This window comes from Pimephales promelas, chromosome 3 (assembly GCF_988280905.1).
Source record: "Pimephales promelas chromosome 3, fPimPro1.hap1.1, whole genome shotgun sequence".
Classification (NCBI taxonomy): Eukaryota; Metazoa; Chordata; class Actinopteri; order Cypriniformes; family Leuciscidae; genus Pimephales; species Pimephales promelas.
The window spans coordinates 6,033,035-6,056,867 of record NC_142771.1 but is presented as its reverse complement, the minus strand read 5'-3'; the positions used below and the strand labels follow the sequence as shown (position 1 = coordinate 6,056,867).

The following is a 23,833-nucleotide window of genomic DNA, read 5'->3' as shown; positions in this document are numbered from 1 at the left end:
CTTATAATTTATACTTCTGCGTCGAGGATACGTCGTAGTGTACGGCGTTGGCTACGCACGTAGGCGACGTCGTTGTGAGCATTTATACTTCTGCGTTCAGGTCTTGGTTGCTCTGTAGTATTACTCCGAAACGCTAGTTGGCGGCGGAGGGTTTTAATGTTCCACTGTGTTTAGATTCCTCACGGCTAGGTTACTACAAGCAATAGCGACTGAAAGAGAGCTGATCATGTTGGAGTTCGAGCTTATTAAGGTGGAAAAACAGTTCACTTTAGTGAAATTACTAAAACTGAAAGGCAGAAATGAGAGAAGACTTCGGAGGAGATGAAACGTGTGGAAATCATAGACAGTGGTGGAAATGCGTGAGAAGGTACATGCGGAAATGCGTAGGAGGAAATGCAATGCTACCAAGCCGACCAATCACCGATCTTGCGGTCCGCATCGTCGCGACGTGTAGTTACATTTTTGAAGAGGTGCGCGTCAGACGACGTGCGAAGGGTACGCGCTATGGGACTGTGCGTATGCTACGCCGTACCTACTGCGCGCACCCTACGCAGAAGTATAAATTGGCCTTCATTCGCGCCCGCAGGAATTTTTTTACGCGCATAACGCGTCTTTGCATTGACTTAACATTGAAATCCTTCGCGTCCGATGTGAACGCACCATTAAGTGTGAATTCTCACATGAATATTAAATGCTTTTTTACAGGTGAAACTACTCTCACACTGAGAACAGCTGAAAGGCTTGATTCCAGCATGATTTAACATGTGAGTCTTAAAGTTTCCTTTACGTGTAAAAGTCTTTCCACACTGAGGGCAAGTGAACGGCTTTTCTGAAGTGTGAGTCACCAAATGAGCATTAAGGTGTGATATCTGTGTGAAACTCTTGCCACACTGAGAACAGGAGAATGGCTTTATTCCAGCATGAACTAGCATGTGCTTCTTCAGGCTTTCTTTACGTATAAAAGTCTTTCCACACTGAGAACAGGTGATAGGCTTTTCTGAAGTGTGAATAAGTACATGATAATTAAGGTTTCCTTTCTGTGTGAAACTCTTTCCACACTGAGAGCAGGTGAAAGGCTTTATTTCATTATGAACTAACATGTGCTTCTTCAGGCTTCCTTTACATCTGAAACTGCATCCACAATGAGAGCAGGTGAAAGGCTTGATTCCAGCATGACTTAACATGTGATTCTTTAAGTATCCTTTACGTGTAAAAGTCTTTCCACACTGAGGGCAAGTGAAAGGCTTTTCTGAAGTGTGAGTCACCAAATGACCATTAAGATGTGATTTATGTGTGAAACTCTTTCCACACTGAGAGCAGGTGAAAGGCTTTATTCCAGTATGAATTAGCATGTGCCTCTTCAGATTTTCTTTACGTGTGAAACTCTTTCCACACTGAGAACAGGTGATAGGCTTTATTCCAGCATGAATTCGCATGTGCTTTTCAAGGTAGCCTTTAAATGAGAAAGTCTTTCCACACAGAGGGCATGTGAAATGATTATTTCCTCCAGCATGAATTAACGTGTGATTCAAAAGGCTTCTTTTATGTTTGTAAGTCTTTCCACAGTGAGAACAGGTGAAAGGCTTTTCTGAAGTGTGAATAAACAAATGCTCATTAAGGTATGATTTATGTGTGAAACTCTTTCCACAGTGAGAGCAGCTGAAAGGCTTTATTCCATCATGAATTAGCATGTGCTTCTTCAGACTTTCTTTACGTGTGAAAGTGTTTCCACAGTGAGAACAGGTGAAAGGCTTTTTCTCTTCTGTTATTTGGATGCTGCTTTGTGAGCAACTGTTTTCAGTTTTGGAGCAACTCAATGGCTTCTCTTCAGCGGTGACATCGTGAACTTTCTGGTGATGTCTCTCCTCCACTTCATTCAGATCTGGTCTTTCCTCTTTTACTTTCATCAGGCCTGAAATGAAAACATTAAAATGAAGAAAATCAATTGGGAGAGTTGGAAAATAAAAGTAAATTAGGGTATGTTCACACAACAGCGATGGACTGAATATTTAAATGTTTTCCCTTCACATTTAAAAAAAATGTGGACATTTGACAACGTTGTCAAAACAATCCCTGTTCACACAAATCCATAAACTAAAACCGCTGTATTGTTCTTCATCTTCATGATTATGGAACAAAATACAGGCAAGTGATTAGACTATAATACCTAATAGTGTTACAATAATAAGAACAGCCCTGACTCCTAAGCTCGATCAAGCTTTATTCAATGCTAAATAAATCATCACGTTACTCTAATTATATTATAACTGATAATATTATTTCTATTATTAGTAGTATTGCAATATCTAATAAAGAAATTTACGTTACCAGTAGTTAGAAACACTGAATTCTCACCGGCTCCTCTTTTGCCGGGATGTTTTCTCTTTAAGTGCTCCGACATGCATGTTGTGCTCCCGTGAAAAGCAAGTTCCGCCTTGTATGTATTGCACAAGACAGCATTGTTGGTTTTAATTTTTGTGAAACTTTCCCAAACCTTGCTAGTTCGGATTTGTTTGCACTCCGTCATAATTCGCGCTATTTTTTTCTTTTCCCACAATAGCACTTGTGGCTGCATTACACTCTAGCGCCAAAGCGCCGTAGCGGTCAAATCGTGATATTGCATGCCCTTACAGTCAAGTAATATCAGACTACTCGACAACAAAGATATTTGTCGACAATTTTTTTTATTGTAAAATGCCGACTAATCGTTAATTTCAAGCCTGAACAGTGGAACCTGATTGAGGTGCTGATTCAGGTCCTTGAGCCCTTTGCAACCGTGTTTCTGAGAGTACAGTTATAATAGCCTACATTACACTCTCTGCACTCCCACAGCTAGAGCACAAACTTAATACAGAGTCCAGATCTTGAACTTATTAGCGCCTAGTTCTTAAATTAAGAAATTCAAGACTTTTAAAAGATCCATGATGTGCACCATGTTTAAAGCTTTGTTAGATATGTACCACAACAGTCATTAGAGATGAATGAAGAATCACCAACCTCCTTGTTCCTCGTGTTTTATTCTCCAGGGTTCTGGTTCACTCATGTCCTCCTCACTCTCCTCTTTAACAAACACCATCTTCACAGCAGCAGATCTCAGTTCAGTTGATACTCCTCCAGATATTCCTGCTTGCTTCAAAACTAGTCACGTGTATGAGGATGGGAATATTACAGGCATTTATTGACCTGATTTAAAATGTATCTTTCTGTACACTAAAAGTAAATTTCTAGCAGTTTGTATTAGGCCAGCAACGCGACAAAACAGCAGAGATCATGCCGAAAACTAATCTTCTTCCTCTGAGGTGGTGGTCGGCAAACAAACGCATGTGTCTTACCGCCACCGACTGGACTGGAGTGTGAAGCGTCGAGAGGAGATGAAAAATGGGGAAGAAATTACTTAGCTCGTATAGAAGCTACATTGCATTTTCCCTTTAAAAATAGATTTGCACAAAGAAGAGAAAGGGAGTTAAATGTATTACAATCGTATGGGATTCGAGTTGCATCAATGCAAGAGGATTAGAAAAACGAGAGAATTTATTCCAGTTGTCAATTTCTGTAAAAATCACAGAACGTTCCCTAATTGTTGCTTTTGATTACTTATAAAAGTCATAAACTACATTTTACAGAATGACTGACGTTAAAGCATTTAAATATAGTAAAACCTACTCAACTAATGTAGTATCAGGGTTTAGCGTGAAAAAAAAAACAATAATATATCGTTGGGTTATTATGCGTCTACAGTCTACAAACCTGGGAGTTGAACAGGGGACTATTGAAGGTAATGTGAATCCCATATCGATTTAATATATAATTTTTTGATAGTGTTCCTGAAAAACTGCTTTTGAGTTTCAAACTTGTCATTGAGCTCGATGTTGCATTTTGCAGTGTAACAGGTACATAAAGTGTACTGTTAAATGTATTTATAGTTTATTAGAATTTCCACAAAGTTATTTGTTGACATATACCTGATATTACTGCCTAAGTGAAGTTGAGTGTCTTTTCCTTTAATTGATGTGATGTCATGAGTTAATATAATTTCCTGTTCTGTCTCCTCTTCTAGTGATGGGAAGTCCGGTTCTTTTCCGCGAACCGGTTCTTTCGGACAGTTCGTTTTAATGAACCGGTTCAAAAAACCGGTTCACCAGTTCTTTTACGTCATCACGTAATGACGTCAATTCTATCATCCCGGCGGATAAAAATACTTCAAATTAAAGGCATTTGTAATAACAACTTCAGTTAAATAATAGTATGCATTGTCATAATCATCTTGGATAAGTTTCTTACCCTGCTGCAGCCTAGTCGATGTGCTAACGCGGATGTTTTACATGTTTTAAATATATAAAATGCATAAATGGTCTTCATCATTTTATTTGTTATTAAATAAACTTACATTTCGCCGATTCGCCCTCTCATTTAAGTCCTGGGTTCACCCGTACTACTGCGTGCTCGTATATCAGCACAGGATCAGCCGGCCGAAAGAAAGTTCTGTTCAGAGACGGTGCTATCACGCATGCGCAGTATCTCCAGCTCATCGGTTCTCCGTATCGAACGTGTCCGAAAGAAACAGTTCTCGGTTCTGCACTAGTGATTCAAGAGCTGCAACAACCAGTTCTCGACTCGAGAACCATAGCATAGGCCTGTGCTGAGCTGAAACCTGAATATACAGTCGACAAAACTAAAAAATCGATGCATGTCTGTCTCCAATATAGCCTGTAGCCTATATACGTAACAGTACATCATGTTTATAATGTGTTAACATAACGAATTAAACATATATGTTTAATTCGTTAAACATATTAATTCGTTATGTTAACACATAAACATTTACTAAGCAGTGCACCAAACCTTGGCAAGAGTTTACATCAAAGATTTATAATATTGTTACTTAGAAATTAAATGAGCTGTTCCTGAAAATATTATTTTAGTATAATAATAAATGTTTAGTAGTTTGACAGTTTTAGAATCCAATCATTATTTCCAATCGTTAAAATAATACAGTGATACAGTAATGGGATAAACATGTTTCCAAAATGTTTTATTTTGTTACACTTACTGATGTTCAACTAAAGACGTGGAAACGTACATTTCGTCCCTCAGAAAAAAAATGCACGCATGCTCAGCTCATCAACTCATCAGTTCTCAATATGTCGAACGTGTCCGAAAGAAACAGTTCTTCTCGGTTCTGTACTGGTTATCCGACCGCTGTATCTGTACGTTCGGTAGTACACGCATGCGCAGTATCAGCTGCTCGTGCTCATCACTTCTCTCAGCACCAACATATGTCTCCGTTCAGTGAACTTTTTGAGTTACTGGAATAAAATGTACTTCTGGATATTGGTTATTTCGATTCGGAGGGACTGTCAGGCATGTCTGAAAGTGAGTAACTTTAGTAACTTGTGGTTTAGCGCTGACGCAAGACGCGAACTGTTTCGAACGATTCAGTCCGATTTAGTGTACTGGTTCGACCGGTTCACTAAAAAGAACCGGTTCAAAAGAACGATTCGTTCACGAACCGGCCATCACTATCCTCTTCCTCTTTGCACTGGTGATTCAGTGAGAGGTGAGGTTATTTTGGGCTCCTCATAATCATCTTTAATCTATATATTAAGTGTTGCTTTTATGTCTAAATTTTAATTCTAATTCCTTTGTGCAATATTATTTTACTTATCTGTGTGGTTATTTTCGTAAATTTTGTCCCGATTAAGTGATGTTTTAACATCTGGGCATAAATGGGAAATGAGAACACGTGTGACAAGTGTACATCATATTTGTTTTATAGAGCTAGAGAGGGCGCTTCTCACTAAGAGGCTGATTATGTTTCATTTGTCTATCAGGTATGTCTTCTGTTATATGTTTATGCATTTTATTGTGATTCTTTTCCTCTTTGCACTGGTGATTCAGTGAGAGAGCTAGAGAGGGCGCTTCTCACTAAGAGGCTGATTATGTTTCATTTGTCTATCAGTTGTCTATCAGAGTAAACCAGTGAAATCGCCGCCTGTGGTCCAGTGTCTTATTTATCTACACAACGCAGACAAGACAAGTACAACTGGTGTCGCGAGCCACCGGTTACACGTGGTGCCGTGAACCTTCGGATTTCGCAAGATCGGTTGATTGCTGATCGCCGGAGTTGCTGCTTCATCAGACGGCGGTGTGCTGTGGTGAATTACTGGAGGAACGAGTGTCTCGCTGATCGCGGAGGCCGCAGCTCGTTTCATCTCGCTTTCAGCGCTCGTCTCTGCTGCTCATATCACGTATTGAACGCTTGGTTTTTATGAGGTATGATGAAAAACTGTTTTGGTTTCTATTAATGACTTGCGCAGTAGATGCGCTTTGAAGTGTTGATTTTTGAAAAAAATTTTGCACTGCTGCACGGACTTAAATGACGGGATGTTTTTGTGATCGTCACATATTTTTTTTTTCTCTTTCTCCGTGCAACGCTGTACTGGACTATTCTTTGCGCTGCTGCACGCTCATGAACAGTTTTGTGATCGTCATCGTCACATAATTTTTTTTTTTTTTTCTCCTCCGTGAATTGTCACACTGAACTGTTTTGAAAGTCTAAATTAGTATTTCTGCAAAGTGCTTTTATCTGAATACTAGTTAAGTGACTAGTTTATATTTCCATTTTTTTTTTCTGAAACAAGTTATTACATTTTCTTTTTGTGTTTTCTATTCAAACTGAGTCATGTTTGAGGACACTGTCAGTCAGGATAATTTTAGCCCTGTACAACAGCCTAGTGTCACGTTCCCAGTAGGCAGAGGTATTGGGGCTGTACTTAACCGTCCTGACAATATGTCTGGAGTTTCACCTCAATGTTTTGGAAGGGGGAGGGCACTCTTTAATTCAGAAATTGACCGTGGGCATGCATCTGATTCAGCTATTGGTTCTTCAGGAAGCCCAGCTGCTTGCTCTACTCCTTTTTCACGTCCAAATGTTGATCACATCATTACCCCTGAGTCTCTAGGAGGTATTATTTCTGATTTGGCACAGAAAATTGGTGAGAGTATTTCAGCCAGTCTGAATTTAACACAACATCCCAGCCCAGTGCAGCCCAAGTCAAATGTCCAGCACTCAAGCGATTGTGTTGATGCTTCTAATTTGAACATCATTGTCCAACACGATGTTAAACCCCCACCATTATTTAGAGGTGACCAGAGTGATTCATTTACTGTGCATGAATGGGAAGACATGATGTACAGTTATATGAACAGAAAGAAATGCACTGATGAAACTGCCTCTGATCTAATCCTGAGCAGGTTAGCTGGAAAAGCGAGGGATGTAGTGAAAGTGTCCTTACGCAGCTTCCCAGGACCGACTGCTGCAGTGCTCCCCACCACAGTGTTTGACATACTGAAGCGAAATTTCAGTGAGTTGATGTATTCAAACATGCCTATGGCTGATTTTTATAACACTCTACCCAGGGCAGACGAGAGCCCAATGGACTACTGGATCAGACTGAACAAGGCGATTGATGTGGCTGATGAGTGCTTGCGAAGGCGCAACAAGTCTGTTGAGGATCCTGTTACTGAAGCTGTTATGATGTTTATCTCACACTGTCCAGATCCTGGTCTTGCTTTGTCTTTTCAGTTCAAGCCTGCTGAACAGTGGAGTGCTGCTGAAGTTCAAGAGCGACTGGATAGTCATCACAGGAACCTGAAGAGAGCTTTTGCCAGACCTGCACGCTCATTGCCTGTGTCAGCTTGCCATCAGAACACTGTGACTGTCTGTGACGATCCTGTACCCAGCCCTTTCAAACAGCCTGAACTCTCCTTAAGCCAGATGTCAAGTTTAACTGGTCAGCTGAACCCCAACGCTGCTCCTTTTACTCCTGATGGTAGTATGCAACAGTTGGTTGGCATGATGGATAAAGTTTTATCTCTCTGCACTGCCTCACTGTCCTCGTCCAACCCAAACTGTCCTGGCAGAACCTCAGACCTCAAGCCAAGTTTGAGCCCAGCATGTAGAGTATGTCGATCTAAAGAGCACACTACACATACTCATTGTATGCGCCAGAGGCTTTGTCGTAACTGCTTTAAACCTGGACACTTTAAGAGCAATTGTCCTAAGACGACGGGCCTTGAGCTTCCTTCTCCTGCCACCCAGTTAAACTAAGTAGCCCATGTGCAGAGGGGGATAGCATGGGCGGTGGCGTATTTCCCCTAAAAGATGAGTCAGACCCACAAGAGATTTTTGTAAATAGTTGCAAATTGTTGCCACCCGACAAAACAGTGCTGTATGTGGGATCTCAGAAAATTGATGGAGCCAGTGAACTCTTTTATGCTCCTGTAACTGTCCGTAGCCAGTCAGTACTGCACGGTTTGCTGGATTCTGGGAGTATGGCTTGTACCCTGAGCACGGAAGGTGAATCGAAGTTGTGTGCTGACGGAGTTCTCCCTCAACCCTCAATGATTCCTGGTAACGTGGTCCTGGTGGGCTGTGGTGGCCTTACTACTCAGCCTAAGTGCGCGTATGACCTGGAAATCGAAGTCTACGGGTTCAAGTTCATTGTACCAACCTTGGTAGTTCCCGGACAGAGGGATGAGTTCATTATCGGCAGTAACGTCATCAAATGTGTGCTTAAGAAGATGAAAGCCGAGAAGAAGTACTGGGATCTGATTTCCTGCCAAAATAGCAACCCTGAGTGTGAAGAGTTTCTTGAGCTTTTGAGTTGTGTTTCTCGTTGGTCTGGTCCTCAACAGCCTGCTAAGCTCGGCACAGTTAGGCTTTGTCAGGCAGTTACTTTACTTCCCAGATGTGAGCACCTTGTCTGGGGAAAACTACCAGCTAACACTAATGTCTCCCCAGGAAGCTCCGTCATCGTCGAGCCCACTACGTCTCGCTCAGCGCCTCGACATGTGCTTGTAGGACGTCTAGTGACTCCTATGTGGGGTGATCGATGGGTGCCGATGAAGATCTTAAATCCCACTGAGTCTCCAATAACTCTTCGACGCAACACTAAGCTTGCTGATGTGTCCCCTTGTCTGGCGGTGGAGGATGTTACGTTTTCTCAAGATGTCTGCAGACCTCAAGTTTCTGATGCCACTTTCAACAAGTCTATTCCACCTGTTGACCCTGTGCGGTTACTGCATGAGTATGGTTTGGAGGACATAGATATTGAAGGATGTGAGGTATCCAAGTCATGGAAGGAGGAGTTGGCAAGTCTTATCGTGTCTTATAATGATGTTTTCTCCAAAGACAGACTCGATTGTGGAAAGGTGAGAGACTTTGTACACCGAATTCATCTGAGTGACGAGCGTCCGTTTCGCCTGCCTTATCGCCGAACCCCTCCCGCTCACTACCAAAAGTTGAGAGAGGTACTCTCTGAAATGGAAGAGAAGGGCATCATTAGCAAATCAGTCAGCGAGTATGCGTCTCCTTTGGTAATGGCATGGAAGAAGGATGGGTCTCTCAGAGTCTGCACGGACTTTCGCTGGCTTAATGCAAAGACAATCAAGGATGCTCACCCTTTGCCCCATCAGGCGGATTGTCTTGCTGCTCTTGGTGGCAATCTTCTCTTCAGCTCAGTTGATTTGACTTCGGGTTTTTACAATGTCCCGCTCCATGTATCTGATCGTCACTACACGGCATTCACAACACCGATGGGCTTGTACGAATACAACCGTCTTCCCCAGGGCCTGTGTAACAGTCCGGCATCTTTCATGCGCATGATGCTCAGCGTATTTGGAGATCTCAACTTTTCCAGCCTCCTTTGCTATCTCGATGATTTGCTGGTGTTCGCCCGTTCTGAGCAAGAAGCCTTGAAACGTTTGGAAGTGGTGTTTTCACGGATGAGAGCTAGTAATTTGAAGTTGGCTCCAAAGAAGTGCCACTTTCTCAGGCGCTCCATCAAGTTTCTGGGCCATGTGATCAGCGGGTCTGGAGTGTCTGTAGATGAGGGCAAAGTTGCAGTCATTTCAGCCTTTCAGAAGAATGACCTGATGAAAGAAGATGGTGTCACACCCTCACCGAAGAAACTAAGATCGTTTCTGGGCATGGTTCTCTATTACCAGAGCTTCATTCCTGGCTGTACGCGTGTCGCGAAGCCATTGTTCGACTTGACAGCCGGTCAAAAACGTTTGATGAAAGGCACAGGTAGTCGTAAAAGATCTGGTACTTACCGAGAGTTGTCTTCCCAGGACTGGACTCCAGCTTGTGATGTCGCCTTCGAGGAGTTAAAGAGAGCCCTTGTTGAGAGCGTAGTCTTGGCACACCCCGACTTTGAGCGTCCCTTTATTCTCTGCACTGATGCATCATTGGACGGCCTAGGTGCAGTGCTTTCTCAAGTTCCCAGTGGTGAGGACAAAGCACGTCCTATAGCCTTCGCCAGCAAGTCCTTGAGCCGTAGCCAAGCCAATTACCCGGCACACAGATTAGAATTCTTAGCTCTGAAGTGGGCAGTGTGTGACAAGTTCAGTCACTGGCTCAAAGGCCACGAGTTTACCGTGTGGACGGATAATAATCCGCTCACGTACATCTTGACAAAACCAAAATTGGACGCTTGTGAGCAGCGCTGGGTTTCAAAACTTGCCCCGTACAACTTTAAGATCAAGTACGTTCCTGGAAGATTGAATGTTGTGGCGGATGCGCTCAGTCGTGACCCGTTTGTCAACCCAGTGAGTCAGCGACTTTTGTCTGAGCCTTACTCTGAACTGTTGAAGTCTGTACACAGTGTGGAAGATGATTCTGTCCAAAAGACCTTCCGTCTCACGTGCCAGCCTCAGACGGTTGATAGTGCACTCAATCTGAGCTCTGAGATCAACTTCTCTATGACTACTGAGGATGTGTCGTCTGTCTTGTCTTCTTGTGAGGATTGGGATTCAGGAGCTGTATCCAGAGCAACATCCCTGGCTGATCACTTGACTTCTTTGATTCCTGACTGTCAAGACGTAAACCATGCCTTTTCATTGTCTGAATTGCAGTGTCAGCAGAACAATGACGCAGTTGTTTCGAGGGTGGCTTTCTATGTCAGCAGGAAGCGAAGACCTAACAGGCGTGAGCGTGCGAATGAGGATTTGCGAGTTTTAAGGATTTTGAGGCAGTGGGAAAAACTGTTTTTGCTTCATGGAATTCTGTATAGAGCTGTCAAAGATCCGCTTACTAAGCACAAGAAGTTTCAGTTCGTCCTGCCTGGTTCCCTGAAACAGCAAGCACTCTCTGGTGTTCATGATTTGGCCGGTCACCAAGGTCAGCCACGTACCCTGTCTCTAGCACGCCAGAGGTTCTATTGGCCTGAGATGGAACGTGATGTGCGTGATTACGTTAAGACTTGTACCCGTTGTGTCCTGAGTAAAACTCCTGAGCCAGCAGCAAGAGCGCCTTTGGAGAGCATCAAGACCACTGCCCCATTGGAGCTTGTCTGTATTGATTTCTGGTCTGCTGAAGATAAGCACAATAAATCTGTGGATGTCTTAGTAATTACAGATCATTTCACCAAGCTAGCTCATGCTTTTCCATGCCGGAATCAATGTGCTAAAAGTGTCGCTAAGAAACTTTGGGATGGCTTCTTCTGTGTATATGGATTTCCCCAGCGTATCCATTCAGACCAAGGAGCAAATTTTGAGAGTGAGCTGATAGCAGAGCTTCTTGATGTTGCTGGTGTTGACAAGTCACGGACTTCCCCGTATCATCCAATGGGGAATGGTGGAACTGAAAGGTTCAACAGAACGTTAGGTAACATGCTGAGGTCGCTTCCACCCAGATCTAAGCAAAGGTGGCCACAGTTGGTTCAAACAATGACATTCGTGTATAACTGCACTGCCCATGAGACAACTGGGTTTGCCCCTTTTTACCTGATGTTCGGGAGGGTGCCGAGATTACCTGTTGACCTTATGTTTCAAAGTGTGCTTCGTGATGAGTCAATCTGTGATTACAGTGACTATGTTCAATCCCTTGTCGGTGATCTACAGTCTGCTATGGCGCTGGCTCAAAAGAACTCTAATGCAGAACAAAAACACCAGTCTGATCAGTACAATAAGAGAGTCAAAGGATTGCCTCTGTCAGTCGGTGATCATGTTCTTGTTGCCAACAAAGGCTGTAGGGGTAAACGGAAGCTTGCCGATAAATGGGAACCCACCATGTATTCCGTTGTTGCCTCCAAACCTTCCCTGCACATTTACAAGATCCGTGACAGATCTGGTCATGAGAAAGTGGTACATCGGAATCTATTGTTGTCAGTTAACTTCCTCCCTTTGCCTTCAACTGACATTTCTGTTGATGATGGTGCTACTGGTGCTCCTTGTTCCACTTCATCTCAATCTGTTTGTGATGTGGCTGAGTCAACATTACCTGTCACTGATGATTTGTCTCACATAGCTGTTTGTGATGATGATCGTACTGCTTCTTGGGTTTCGTCCCATTCTTCTCCGTCTGTTTCTGAAGCACAAAATGACTTACCTGTTGACCATGACACTGTAACTAGTGCTTCTTTTTCTACTGTTCCTGTTCCTAGTAGTTCACATGATCCTATGGTTGACAATCACCCTGATGATCGTTACACTACCAGGCTTGGTAGGGTAATTAAACCTGTTCGTAGGTTAATTGAGTCTATGGTTCAACTCGAAACCTTACTTGGGATAGATTCTTTATCTCCTGTAATACATGTGTAAGTCTATGTATGGTATTGCACACACTCTGGTAATTCTGAGTATAATTGCCTAAAAATGTTTGTTTTTTTCCCCTGTGTTTATTAATCCTGTTTGTATAATTGGTCTGAATTTATCAAAGTGTAATGGGCACTTTGCTTATGCCTGCAAGATGTGTGGAAGTTTGGCCAACTTTCGCCATTTTTGTATCCCTTGGTTGGGTAACTTTTAAGATGGAGTCTTTACGGTAGACCATGTAATTCAAGTGACCAGTGTATTCTCTTGTTCTACTTTTTCAGGATTTTGTGTAAATTCTGGGGGGTGAGTGTAACAGGTACATAAAGTGTACTGTTAAATGTATTTATAGTTTATTAGAATTTCCACAAAGTTATTTGTTGACATATACCTGATATTACTGCCTAAGTGAAGTTGAGTGTCTTTTCCTTTAATTGATGTGATGTCATGAGTTAATATAATTTCCTGTTCTGTCTCCTCTTCCTCTTTGCACTGGTGATTCAGTGAGAGGTGAGGTTATTTTGGGCTCCTCATAATCATCTTTAATCTATATATTAAGTGTTGCTTTTATGTCTAAATTTTAATTCTAATTCCTTTGTGCAATATTATTTTACTTATCTGTGTGGTTATTTTCGTAAATTTTGTCCCGATTAAGTGATGTTTTAACATCTGGGCATAAATGGGAAATGAGAACACGTGTGACAAGTGTACATCATATTTGTTTTATAGAGCTAGAGAGGGCGCTTCTCACTAAGAGGCTGATTATGTTTCATTTGTCTATCAGGTATGTCTTCTGTTATATGTTTATGCATTTTATTGTGATTCTTTTCCTCTTTGCACTGGTGATTCAGTGAGAGAGCTAGAGAGGGCGCTTCTCACTAAGAGGCTGATTATGTTTCATTTGTCTATCAGTTGTCTATCAGAGTAAACCAGTGAAATCGCCGCCTGTGGTCCAGTGTCTTATTTATCTACACAACGCAGACAAGACAAGTATAACTGGTGTCGCGAGCCACCGGTTACAGCAGCATTATGCCTTTGGGTGTCTAGTGCTGTGCAAAGGAGTAACATCTAAATCTGCGTTTTGGTGAAGACAATTTTGAGGATATTATTATATTTTCCCTCCAACATTGGAAGAAGCTCTGAGACCTAATTTCAGAGCAAGATATTAAGCATTCAATAATTAGCACTCAAAAACAGTGAGATTCCAGTTGAGTCATTACCAGTTTGTTCCAATGATTCTTACAGTATAAAAATAGCGTTCGGAAAAATAGGTCTACAGTTTTATAACGAATGCTAAAACACCTGTTGGAAATCATCTTTTGCAGCGATTTTTGTCAGAGCATATCAGTGGACACCCCAGACCACTCGGTAAGTTTCACGTCTTTGTAAACTAAAGTTCTATGCGTTTTATGAAGGTTGTGCTATAGCCTGACTTCGTCATACTCATATTCTTGTCGGAAAGTGAGTGCTCCGTAGGGCTTTGATTATGAGGCGTGTCTTAACCGAACCAGGAACAACAACTCTAAACCAACCATCCAGAGCAACGCAATAAGTGAACTAATTTGCATACAGTTGTCAACTACAGAACGTAGCCTATAACTTTACTTATTTTAGAAGTTAAATAACAAGTGTTGCTTCTTTTAGTTACTCCTCCATAAGTGCGACCAAAGGACAAACCACAACGACCACAGGCTTTTCATTACGTCCCATCTTCTTAGCGACCATCCAGCTGATTTACACTTTTGCCGAATCATGTAGGAAGAAGGGCAAAGATCTCTTTCCGATCAACAAATGCCTTGATTGCAGTTCTCTGTTCGTCTATTAAAATGAATGCGCTGTCGATTCATTTCACAACAGACGCGACAGCGGAATCTATAAATCTCAATTCTCCAGCTGCAGTCATCTCTGAGGGAAACCAGTTAAGCGCTCTTTGATAACGTGATTACGTCCTTGCAGATCATCTGTCCATCATTGTATAAAGCCCGCCCTGGCAATTTGATTGGCCCAGGCTAGGACGCTACCACAGAATCCGAAAATTCTTGTGACAGCGGCATCTGTCTAAAAAACAATCTTAACCATTTCTATTTTATCAGAAACGATCTTAAAACAAGGCTTTAATTGTAAAATACCGAACTTGTCCTTTAAACCTCTCAATGATGCTTAATGGCTTATATCAAACAAATCGCTAGAGTGGGTGTAACGTTACCACTCACTTTCATGTTTTTTTTATTGCACAGCCTGCAAGACTCGCTCTCTATGCCATTGCTGCTACTGCAAAAACCCTTATGGTTACCAGTACCAGCTCGAATCGACTCGGCTCGCTTTTCACTCCGTTTTCCATTGCAGACAGTACCGCCACAAATAGTACCCGGTCGTCATAGCGACGCCTTTTGTTCCTCGCTGCCCCGTCAAGCTCTCGCTGGATCCTCTCTTCGGCAACCAAACAAAGGAAAGTCTGCACCTCCTCGTTTGACCACGGCGTATTCTTCCGAGTTGCTAATAATAGTAGTAAGTTTAGAAAATATCTCTGGCCAAACTATTTAAAAATGGCTGGATACTCCATCTGGCACGTGCAATGACGCACGATTCTCTCTGACCAATCAGCAGTCGGCATTGTTTTCATGTGACATTTTAGTATCGCCTCAGCTCTCGCAGAACCTCGCCGGAGGTGGTACTAAAAAAAGTTCCCGAAAGCAGGAACAGGTACAACTTTTACACAGTGGAAATCCAAACAAAGGGGAGTCGAGCCGATACGTAGTGGAAAAGCGGCATTAGAAATTTCATTCCACAAACAGGACAGAGGTCAGTCTTTTTATTAGGTATGCACTTCTGGTGGTTCTTCAGTAAAGATGACAATGCAAATATTTTACAGCAGTGATCAGTTAAATTGCCATACAACAGTGCAGATGACACCACAGTTCCATTTAAGTCTCTTCTCACACGGATGATATGCATAAGCCCCGTTCACACTACACGCGACGCAATACCATTCATTATCAATGGTGAGCGGGCGACTTCCGTCGACACGCGCGACAGCGACCGGTGGGGCGTGTCCAGCGACGCGACAAAGTTGAGAAATGTTTAAATTTATACAAATGAAGGGCGATTTTCGCGAGCGATAACCGAAGTCAGTGGAGCGCGTCACTCTTCAGTGCTGAGTCTGACCGAGGCGAGTTGAACGAGAAGCTCATTTTAGCAGTCAGAAACTGAACTATAATTCTTGATATATCTCCGTGTACAGTGGTGTTCATTGTACTGACTCCGTGACTGAATGGTTTCAGGGAACCCAGATAGACCGGTATTTAGTTAAATTGCCGCGATGGCAAAGAGCACTCACTGTTTCTCGTCCATCTTTAATATTATGCATTTTCTGTACTGATTCCATTTATATTTAGACTTTAACGCCGCCTTCACACTGGCAGTTGAATTCAGCTCCGATGCGGCTGCGAAACGACCGGAAGTCATTCATTTCCTATGGAGATTCGCAGACCGCATGCGAATGGGTCCGACCGAGTGCGGTGCGAAGAAAATCGTGTCCGTTGGTCACTCTTGCGAAAATCTACGGACGGTTCCTATCCGACAATTCCAGCGGAAGTTGAGCATTGCCATGGTACTGATAAACAAACCTGAATTCTTAACTTTTATTAAAATAAATAATGATTTTGTCATTTTTTTATTTTTTATTTTCATGACTTTCTAACGTTATTAGGGCAGTTAATACAATTAAATTGTAGGCAGACATTGAACTGTTGACCACCATATATCACATTTTTTAGTCGACCTGACATGTCAACGTCCTGAGCAACTTTGCTCAGCAGCCTTCATATTAATACATCTATAAACCTCATCAGAGAGATTATACAGAACTGACAGAATCAACCTTTCTAATCTCTCCGCCATTTTTATTCTACCGTCCGATGCTTTTCACTGTGTAGTACGACATCCGTTGGGAACGTATTGCGTATTACGGAGCTGATTTCAACTGCCAGTGTGAAGGCGGCGTTAGACTTTTCCTTACAAAATATTTGTTTGTAGCGGCAATAAAACGTATTTTTTGTCTAACATAGAGTAACTTCCGTGAATGTCACTCACAAACATTACTAGGCAACCGGTAGTGGGGAACGCCCTCCAGCGCAGCCACAGGCGACCTGCAGCGACAAAGTCGCGTGTAGTGTGAACGGGGCTTAAGGCATCTCTTAAGTGTGTATTCTCACATGAATATTTAATGTTTTTTTACAGATGAAACTCTTTCCACACTGAGAGCAGGTGAAAGGCTTTATTCCAGAATGATTTAACATGTGATTCTTCAGGCTTTCTTTACGTATAAAAGTCTTTCCACACTGAGAGCAGGTGAACGGCTTTTCTGAAGTGTGAATAAGCACATGATAATTAAGGTGTCCTTTCTGTTTGAAACTCCTTCCACACTGAGAGCAGGAGAAAGGCTTCATTTCATTATGAACTAGCATGTGCTTCTCCAGGCTTCCTTTAGACACGAAAGAGTTTCCACACTGAGAGCAGGTGAAAGGCTTGATTCCAGCATGTCTTAACATGTGATTCTTTAAGTATCCTTTACGTGTAAAAGTCTTTCCACACTGAGGGCAAGTGAAAGGCTTTTCTGAAGTGTGAGTTACCAAATGAGCATTAAGGTGTGAATTCTGTTTGAAACTCTTTCCACACTGAGAGCAGGTGAAAGGCTTTATTTCATTATGAATTAGCATGTGCTTCTCCAGGCTTCCTTTAGATACGAAAGAGTTTCCACACTGAGAACAGGTGAAAGGCTTGATTCCAGCATGAATTAACATGTGATTCTTAAAATATCCTTTACGTGTAAAAGTCTTTCCACACTGAGGACAAGTGAAAGGCTTTTCTGAAGTGTGAGTCACCAAATGACCATTAAGATGTGATTTATATGTGAAACTCTTTCCACACTGAGAGCAGGTGAAAGGCTTTATTCCATCATGAATTAGCATGTGCTTCTCCAGGCTTCCTTTACATACGAAAGAGTTTCCACACTCAGAGCAGGTGAAAGGCTTGATTCCAGCATGATTTAACATGTGATTCTTTAAGTATCTTTTACGTGTAAAAGTCTTTCCACACTGAGAACAGGTGAACGGCTTTTCTGAAGAGTGAATTAACAAATGCTCATTAAGGTGTGATTTCTGTTTGAAACACTTTCCACACCGAGAGCAGGTGAAAGGCTTTATTCCAGCATGAATTATCATGTGCTTCTTCAAACGTCCTTCACATATGAAAGAGCTTTCACACTGAGAGCAGGAGAAAGGCTTTATTTCATTATGAACTAACATGTGCTTCTCCAGGCTTCTTTTATATCTGAAACTGCATCCACACTGAGAGCAGCTGAAAGGCTTGATTCCAGCATGACTTAACGTGTGATTCTTCAGGGTTGCTTTACGTTTAAAAGTTTTTCCACACTGAGGGCATGCGAAAGGCTTTTCTGAAGTGTGAGTCGCCAAATGACAAATAAGGTGTGTTTTCTGTGTAAAACTCATTGCACACTGAGAACAGGAGAAAGGCTTTATTCCAGCATGAATTAACATGTGCTTCTTCTGGCTTCTTTTATGTATAAAAGTCTTTCCACACTGAGGGCAAGTGAAAGGCTTTTCTGAAGTGTGAATTAACAAATGATCCTTAAGGTGTGAATTCTGTGTGAAACTCTTTCCACACTGAGAACAGGTGAAAGGCTTTATTCCATCATGAATTAGCATGTGCTTCTTCAGATTTTCTTTATGTTTGAAAGTCTTTCCACACTGAGAACAGGTGATAAGCTTTATTCCAGCATGAATTCTCATGTGCTTTATAAGGTATCGTTTACATGAGAAAGTGTTTCCACACTGAGAACAGATGAAAGGCTTTTTCACTTCTGTTATTTGGATGCTGCTTTGTGAGCAACTGTTTTCAGTTTTGGAGCAACTCAACAGCTTCTCTCCAGCGGTGACATCATGAGCTTTCTGATGATGTTTCTCCTCCACTTCATTCAGATCTTCAGGTCTTTCCTCCTTCACTTTCACCAGGCCTAAAAAGAAAAATATTAAAATGATGAAAATCAATTGGGACAGTTGGAAAAGTAAATTAGGGTATGTTTACACAACAACGATGGACTAGCACCGTAAACCAGCTCAATCTCTTCCATCTCAGATAGGGGGATTACTTTATTTTATTTTTACTCTTAACTGATTGCATTTACTGAATGAGCACTGTGCCACTGTTCGTCCGACTGTTACTGTACTTCATTTTATTTTTGATTCTAAATTGTTTTAATTATTTACTGCATTTTATTTTTATTATTATGATTTTTTTACGTTGCTCACAACGGCGTCGCCTACGTGCAAAGCCAACGCCGTACACTACGGCGTACCCTCGACGCAGAAGTATAAATTGCCCTAAAGCCTTGTTTATACTCGACGCGTCCGCAAGAGCGCGAAGGGTGCGCGGCAAAAATGACGTCATTGCAGTGTGGGCGGTCGTGCGAGTAGGGTCCGCAAGACCCCATTGTGCCTGGCGGTGTGCACGGCACTTTTTGTAACTTTGCGCATGGCGCCGCATCCGAAGATGGACGACTACGAGCCGAATCTGGCCGAACTGGTACGATCTGTCAGCATGTTTATGATCCTTCTATACACAGAGACATTTGCATTGATGGGCGACCATAACATCTCATTTTGTGAACAGGAACACATTTGCATTAAAGGGGTGATGAACTGAGAAATCAAATTTTCCTTGAGCTTTTGACATCTAAGAGGTCATCATATTATAAGAATATCCTGTAAGTTTCAGAACTGAAAACGTCCTTGTTAGTCCAATAAAAGCTTTTATTGACACCAGCCTCTGAAAACGCCTCGTTTTTAAAAGTGGGAAACTATGACGTCGAAGGGGTTAAAACAGCACCCCAGCAGAAGAAGATCAACGCCTACTTCAACACGGCCGGTTTAGCCCCGCCCACCGATTCGCGCATTTCACGCATAGCTAAATACCCAGACAGCAAACTGACATTGAATCAACGTGGAAACGACGTCTCTCATGACATTGAAACAACGTTGATTTTGCTCATCGAATTAACGTTGAACCAACGTCAGACGCGGCATTCTTCAAAGCTAAATGAAAATCGAAAATTGGTTTGCTTTCATAACGTTGAAACAACGCGTTGATTTCAAGTTGATTTTCCGTTAGTTTTGAAAGAATGACGCGTCTGACGTTGGTTCAACGTTAATTCGATGAGCAAAATTGTTTCGATGTCATATTTCCACGTTGATTCAATGTCAGTCTGCTATCTGGGTAGCCTAACATACCTCGTGATGACAAACCGGATCGTTCTACCGAGCAATACAGATTATTGTGCAGTGCCTGGTTGTGGAAGAAGACAGTCGCTGCATAAGCTTCCTGTGGATTGGACTTCATGGTTAAACTTCGTCGTCTGTTCGCTTCATTTCACTGAGGATTGTTTTGTAAACAAGACTGGATTTGCAGACGATTAAGAGTAAAGAACGGTGCTGTGCCGTCTATATTGGATCTGGCAGGAATTGTGCAACACACGGACTCTGGGTTGAACATGTATGGGCGAATCCGGTTGCCATTTGACAACATTGGACGTTTTCCCCCATGTGCACCGACGGGTGAGTTAAACTCATTATAATATGCAAAACTGTTATCCACTCACAGCAGTGGGCGTTTATTTCCAAGTCTTCAGTGCGACACGCCCATAAAAACCGACCGTTTTTCAGGAAGGCTCACAACTTGGGTACAAAATAGCCTATTACTTATTCATTTTGATGTTTTTGAATGCAGAAACCAAGCGAACGTCATAAGTTGACCTCAGACAACAATATAATACAATTTTAAAAGCCAGTTCATGACCCCTTTAAGCACCTAGTTTGCACTTGTCTAAATTAATTGGTTACATCCACAAAATAAGCCTACAATAGCAGAATTAAGCCCTGCTGGTAAAATTAAGGTTTAAACTTCAGTTGTTTAACTAGTTTACATGCAGTGAAAGTAGGCTACAATAAACCTACCCCAGACAGCAAACTGACATTGAATCAATGTGGAAACGACATCTCTCATGACATTGAAACAACGTTGATTTTGCTCATCGAATTAACGTTGAACCAACGTCAGACGCGGCATTCTTCAAAGCTAAATCAAAATCGAAAATTGGTTTGCTTTCATAACGTGTTGATTTCAAGTTGATTTTCCGTTAGTTTTGAAAGAATGACGCGTCTGACGTTGGTTCAACGTTAATTCGATGAGCAAAACAATGTCAGATCAATGTTGTTTCGATGTCATATTTCCACGTTATTCAATGTCAGTTTGCTATCTGGGACTGTATTTGCTCTTTTATGAATTAACAATTAATAAATGGCAAACTACTTCTTCGCTGCTGATTCCTGGTGGTTTAGAGGAGAATTACTCCGAGTTCGTCCCCTGTCGTTTGACAGAATAGCACGACGGCGAGCGCGTCAAGGATAATGCCTCGTCCGTTTGAAGAGGTGCGCGCGCAGGCAGCGGAGACTCGCGCTCTTGCGGACGAGTTGAGTAAACAAGGCTATCCACAAGTTTCCTACGCCCCATGAGGCCTTGCGTCAAAAGTGGGCGCGACTGAAGTAAACAAAGCGCGATTTGACATGCTTGACACTCGTTCATTCAACAGTTGACAGTCATTCAAGTTATAGCGATCCAAACTAGCTAACGATGTGGGAACACAACCTCAACGAAATTCAATAGGGTGAAATAACAGTACCTTTACCTCCGCAGTAGTTGATTGGGAGTATTATAATAACATTATTAATAATCAATACTCATCAAGGCATGGTGACAGACAGTTGTGCGAGCTGACAAACAATTAAAATAAAAAATACACACTTCGTCATTGTGCTTTGGAGTTTATTCAAAATTATAAATGAATGTGCTGCTTGAATACATTAACTGGCACATTTGGTATTATAATTCTGTCACCAGGCTTTGATCCTGAGTTTAGGTGTAACATCAGTAGAGAACAGCCAAACACATGCTGATAGTTTATAGAACATTAAGAATTTAAACAAATGTACACAGGAAGATTCGTCGTCTTTTGGGAGGTGATGGAAACTACAGTCGTTGGCAGGATCACTCAGTCTAATTTCGTTTTCAGCTTATGTTCAAAACAATCCCGTTTAAGCCACTAAATTAGTTTAGTCCGGCTATACACACAACCGCGAACAGCACATGTTGTCCCTGAGCTCCGTAACGACATCTTTTATAAAGATTTGCGTCTTTAAATAGTAAAATAATTCTCCGAAAAACAGCTAGCCTCTTCGCTAACTAACACACAAAATACCATTGGAATGCTACTTCCGCCGCGTCACCGGAAGTTTCACCCACTTTATATTTTACAGGAGCGCCCCTCGGAAACTTGTGGATAGACCTTATTCAGAGCAGCGCCATGACAGGTATGAAAGTGAGGCTGTGAGGGATAGACTTACCGTGTTTCCAATGGCATCCGCTGTAAAAAGCTGAATAAAGTGGCTAGATTACTTACAATTTCCCACAGTTTACATTGTCAGGAGTTTTTTGTCAACTGACATTTCTTTGAAAGATATTTTTCCAGTGTTTCATGAGCAGAACAATACGAAAACACATTAAATAACAGTACAGCCCATTGAAGAGATGCAAGTCTATCCCTCACAGCCTCGCTTTCATTCTCGTTAAAAATCAAAGATGGCGCTGCCGTGAATAAGGCGTATTTAAGAGCATTCACTATAATGGCCGCGATTAGCTCCGGCATCCGCGACGCTGACGTTCCGCGCCGTAGACGGATCCAGTGGATTCGATGGGTTACAGTCAAGTGAGATCAAACGACTACTCGACAACAAAGATATCTGTCGATAATTTTTTTATTAATCTAATATAATAATACTAATCGTTTCAGCCCTAATCTCAAGTGCTGCCAGGTCCTTGAGCCCTTTGAGGCAGCAACCGTGTTTCTGAGAATACAGTTATAATACATCTCTGCACTCCCACAGCTAGAGCACAAACTAAGAACATAGCCTACAGAGTCCAGATCTTGAACTATTAGCGCCTTTTTCTTAAATTAAGGAATTCGAGACTTTTAAAGGATCCATGATGTGCACCTTAAAGCTTTATGTATACCACAACAGTCATTAGAGATGAATGAAGAATCACCAACCTCCTTGTTCCTCGTGTTTTATTCTCCAGGGTTCTGGTTCACTCATGTCCTCCTCACTCTCCTCTTTAACAAACACCATCTTCACAGCAGCAGATCTCAGTTCAGTTGATATTCCTCCAGATATTCCTGCTTGATTCAGAACTTAGTCACGTATATGAGGATGGGAATATTACATGTATTTATTGACCTGATTTAAAATGTATTTTTCTACAGACTAAGAGTAAATTTCTAGCAGTTTGTATTAGGCCAGCAACGCGACAAAACAGCAGAGATCTTGCCGAAAACTAATCTTCTTCCTCTGAGGTGGTGGTCGGCAAACAAACGCATGTGTCTTACCGCCACCGACTGGACTGGAGTATGAAGCGTCGAGAGGAGAGGACAAATATGGGGAAGAAATTATTTAGCTCGTATCGAAGCTACATTGCATTTTCCCTTTAAAAATAGATTTGCACAAAGAAGAGAAAGGGACTTAAAATGTATTACAACCGTATGGGATTCGAGTTGTATCAATAGCCTACATGAAAGATGATTAGAAAAACGAGAGAATTTATTCCAGTTGTCACATTAACGTTCCCTAATTATTGTTTTTGTTTACTTATAAAAGTCATAAACTACATTTTACAGAATGACTGACGTTAAAGCATTTAAATATAAAACCTACTCAAATGTTAAATCTGGGTTTAGCATGAAAAAACAATGATATTTGGGTTATTATCCGTCTACAGTCTACAAACCTGGGAGTTGAGCAGGGGACTATTGAATGACAGGTAATATGAATTCCATATCGATTCAATATATTTTTTTTATGGTGTTTCTTAAAAACTGCTTTTGAGTTAAACAATTATGCCTTTGTGTGTCTCGTGCGCAAAGGAGTAACATCTGATTCTGCGTTTTGGTGAAGACAATTTTGAGGATATTATTATATTTTCCCTCCAACTTTGGAAGAAGCTCTGTGAGACCTGATGTCAGAGCAAGATATTAAGCATCCAATAACTTAGCACTCAAAAACAGTGAGATTCCAGTTGAGTCATTACCAGTTTGTTCCAATGATTCTTACAG

At 41.8% G+C, this 23,833-nt stretch overlaps 1 protein-coding gene and 1 pseudogene across 2 annotated transcripts; both read right to left on the bottom strand.

The window, feature by feature from the left end:
* Nucleotides 1–474: 474 nt before the first annotated feature.
* Nucleotides 475–3,876, bottom strand: LOC148981929 (uncharacterized). The gene is made up of 2 exons (XM_039661969.2): nt 2,998–3,876; nt 475–1,912 (listed from the first exon to the last, which is right to left on the bottom strand). Exons 1-2 carry the CDS (start codon nt 3,074–3,076, stop codon nt 663–665), a joined length of 1,329 nt encoding a protein of 442 aa, XP_039517903.2. The 5' UTR covers nt 3,077–3,876; the 3' UTR covers nt 475–662.
* Nucleotides 3,877–15,391: 11,515 nt separating this feature from the next.
* Nucleotides 15,392–23,275, bottom strand: LOC120471992 (uncharacterized; annotated as a pseudogene). The gene is made up of 2 exons (XR_016155284.1): nt 22,775–23,275; nt 15,392–18,628 (listed from the first exon to the last, which is right to left on the bottom strand). The product of XR_016155284.1 is annotated as an uncharacterized LOC120471992 (transcript).
* Between the last annotated feature and the right edge of the window lie 558 nt (nt 23,276–23,833).

Bases quoted from the DNA above. Each gene is read 5' to 3' on its own strand.
- LOC148981929 (XM_039661969.2), bottom strand. From the start codon at position 3,076: ATGGTGTTTGTTAAAGAGGAGAGTGAGGAGGACATGAGTGAACCAGAA. The intron at 1,913-2,997 runs GTTGGTGATTCT...TTTTCATTTCAG, and splicing joins AAAACACGAGGAACAAGGAG to GCCTGATGAAAGTAAAAGAG.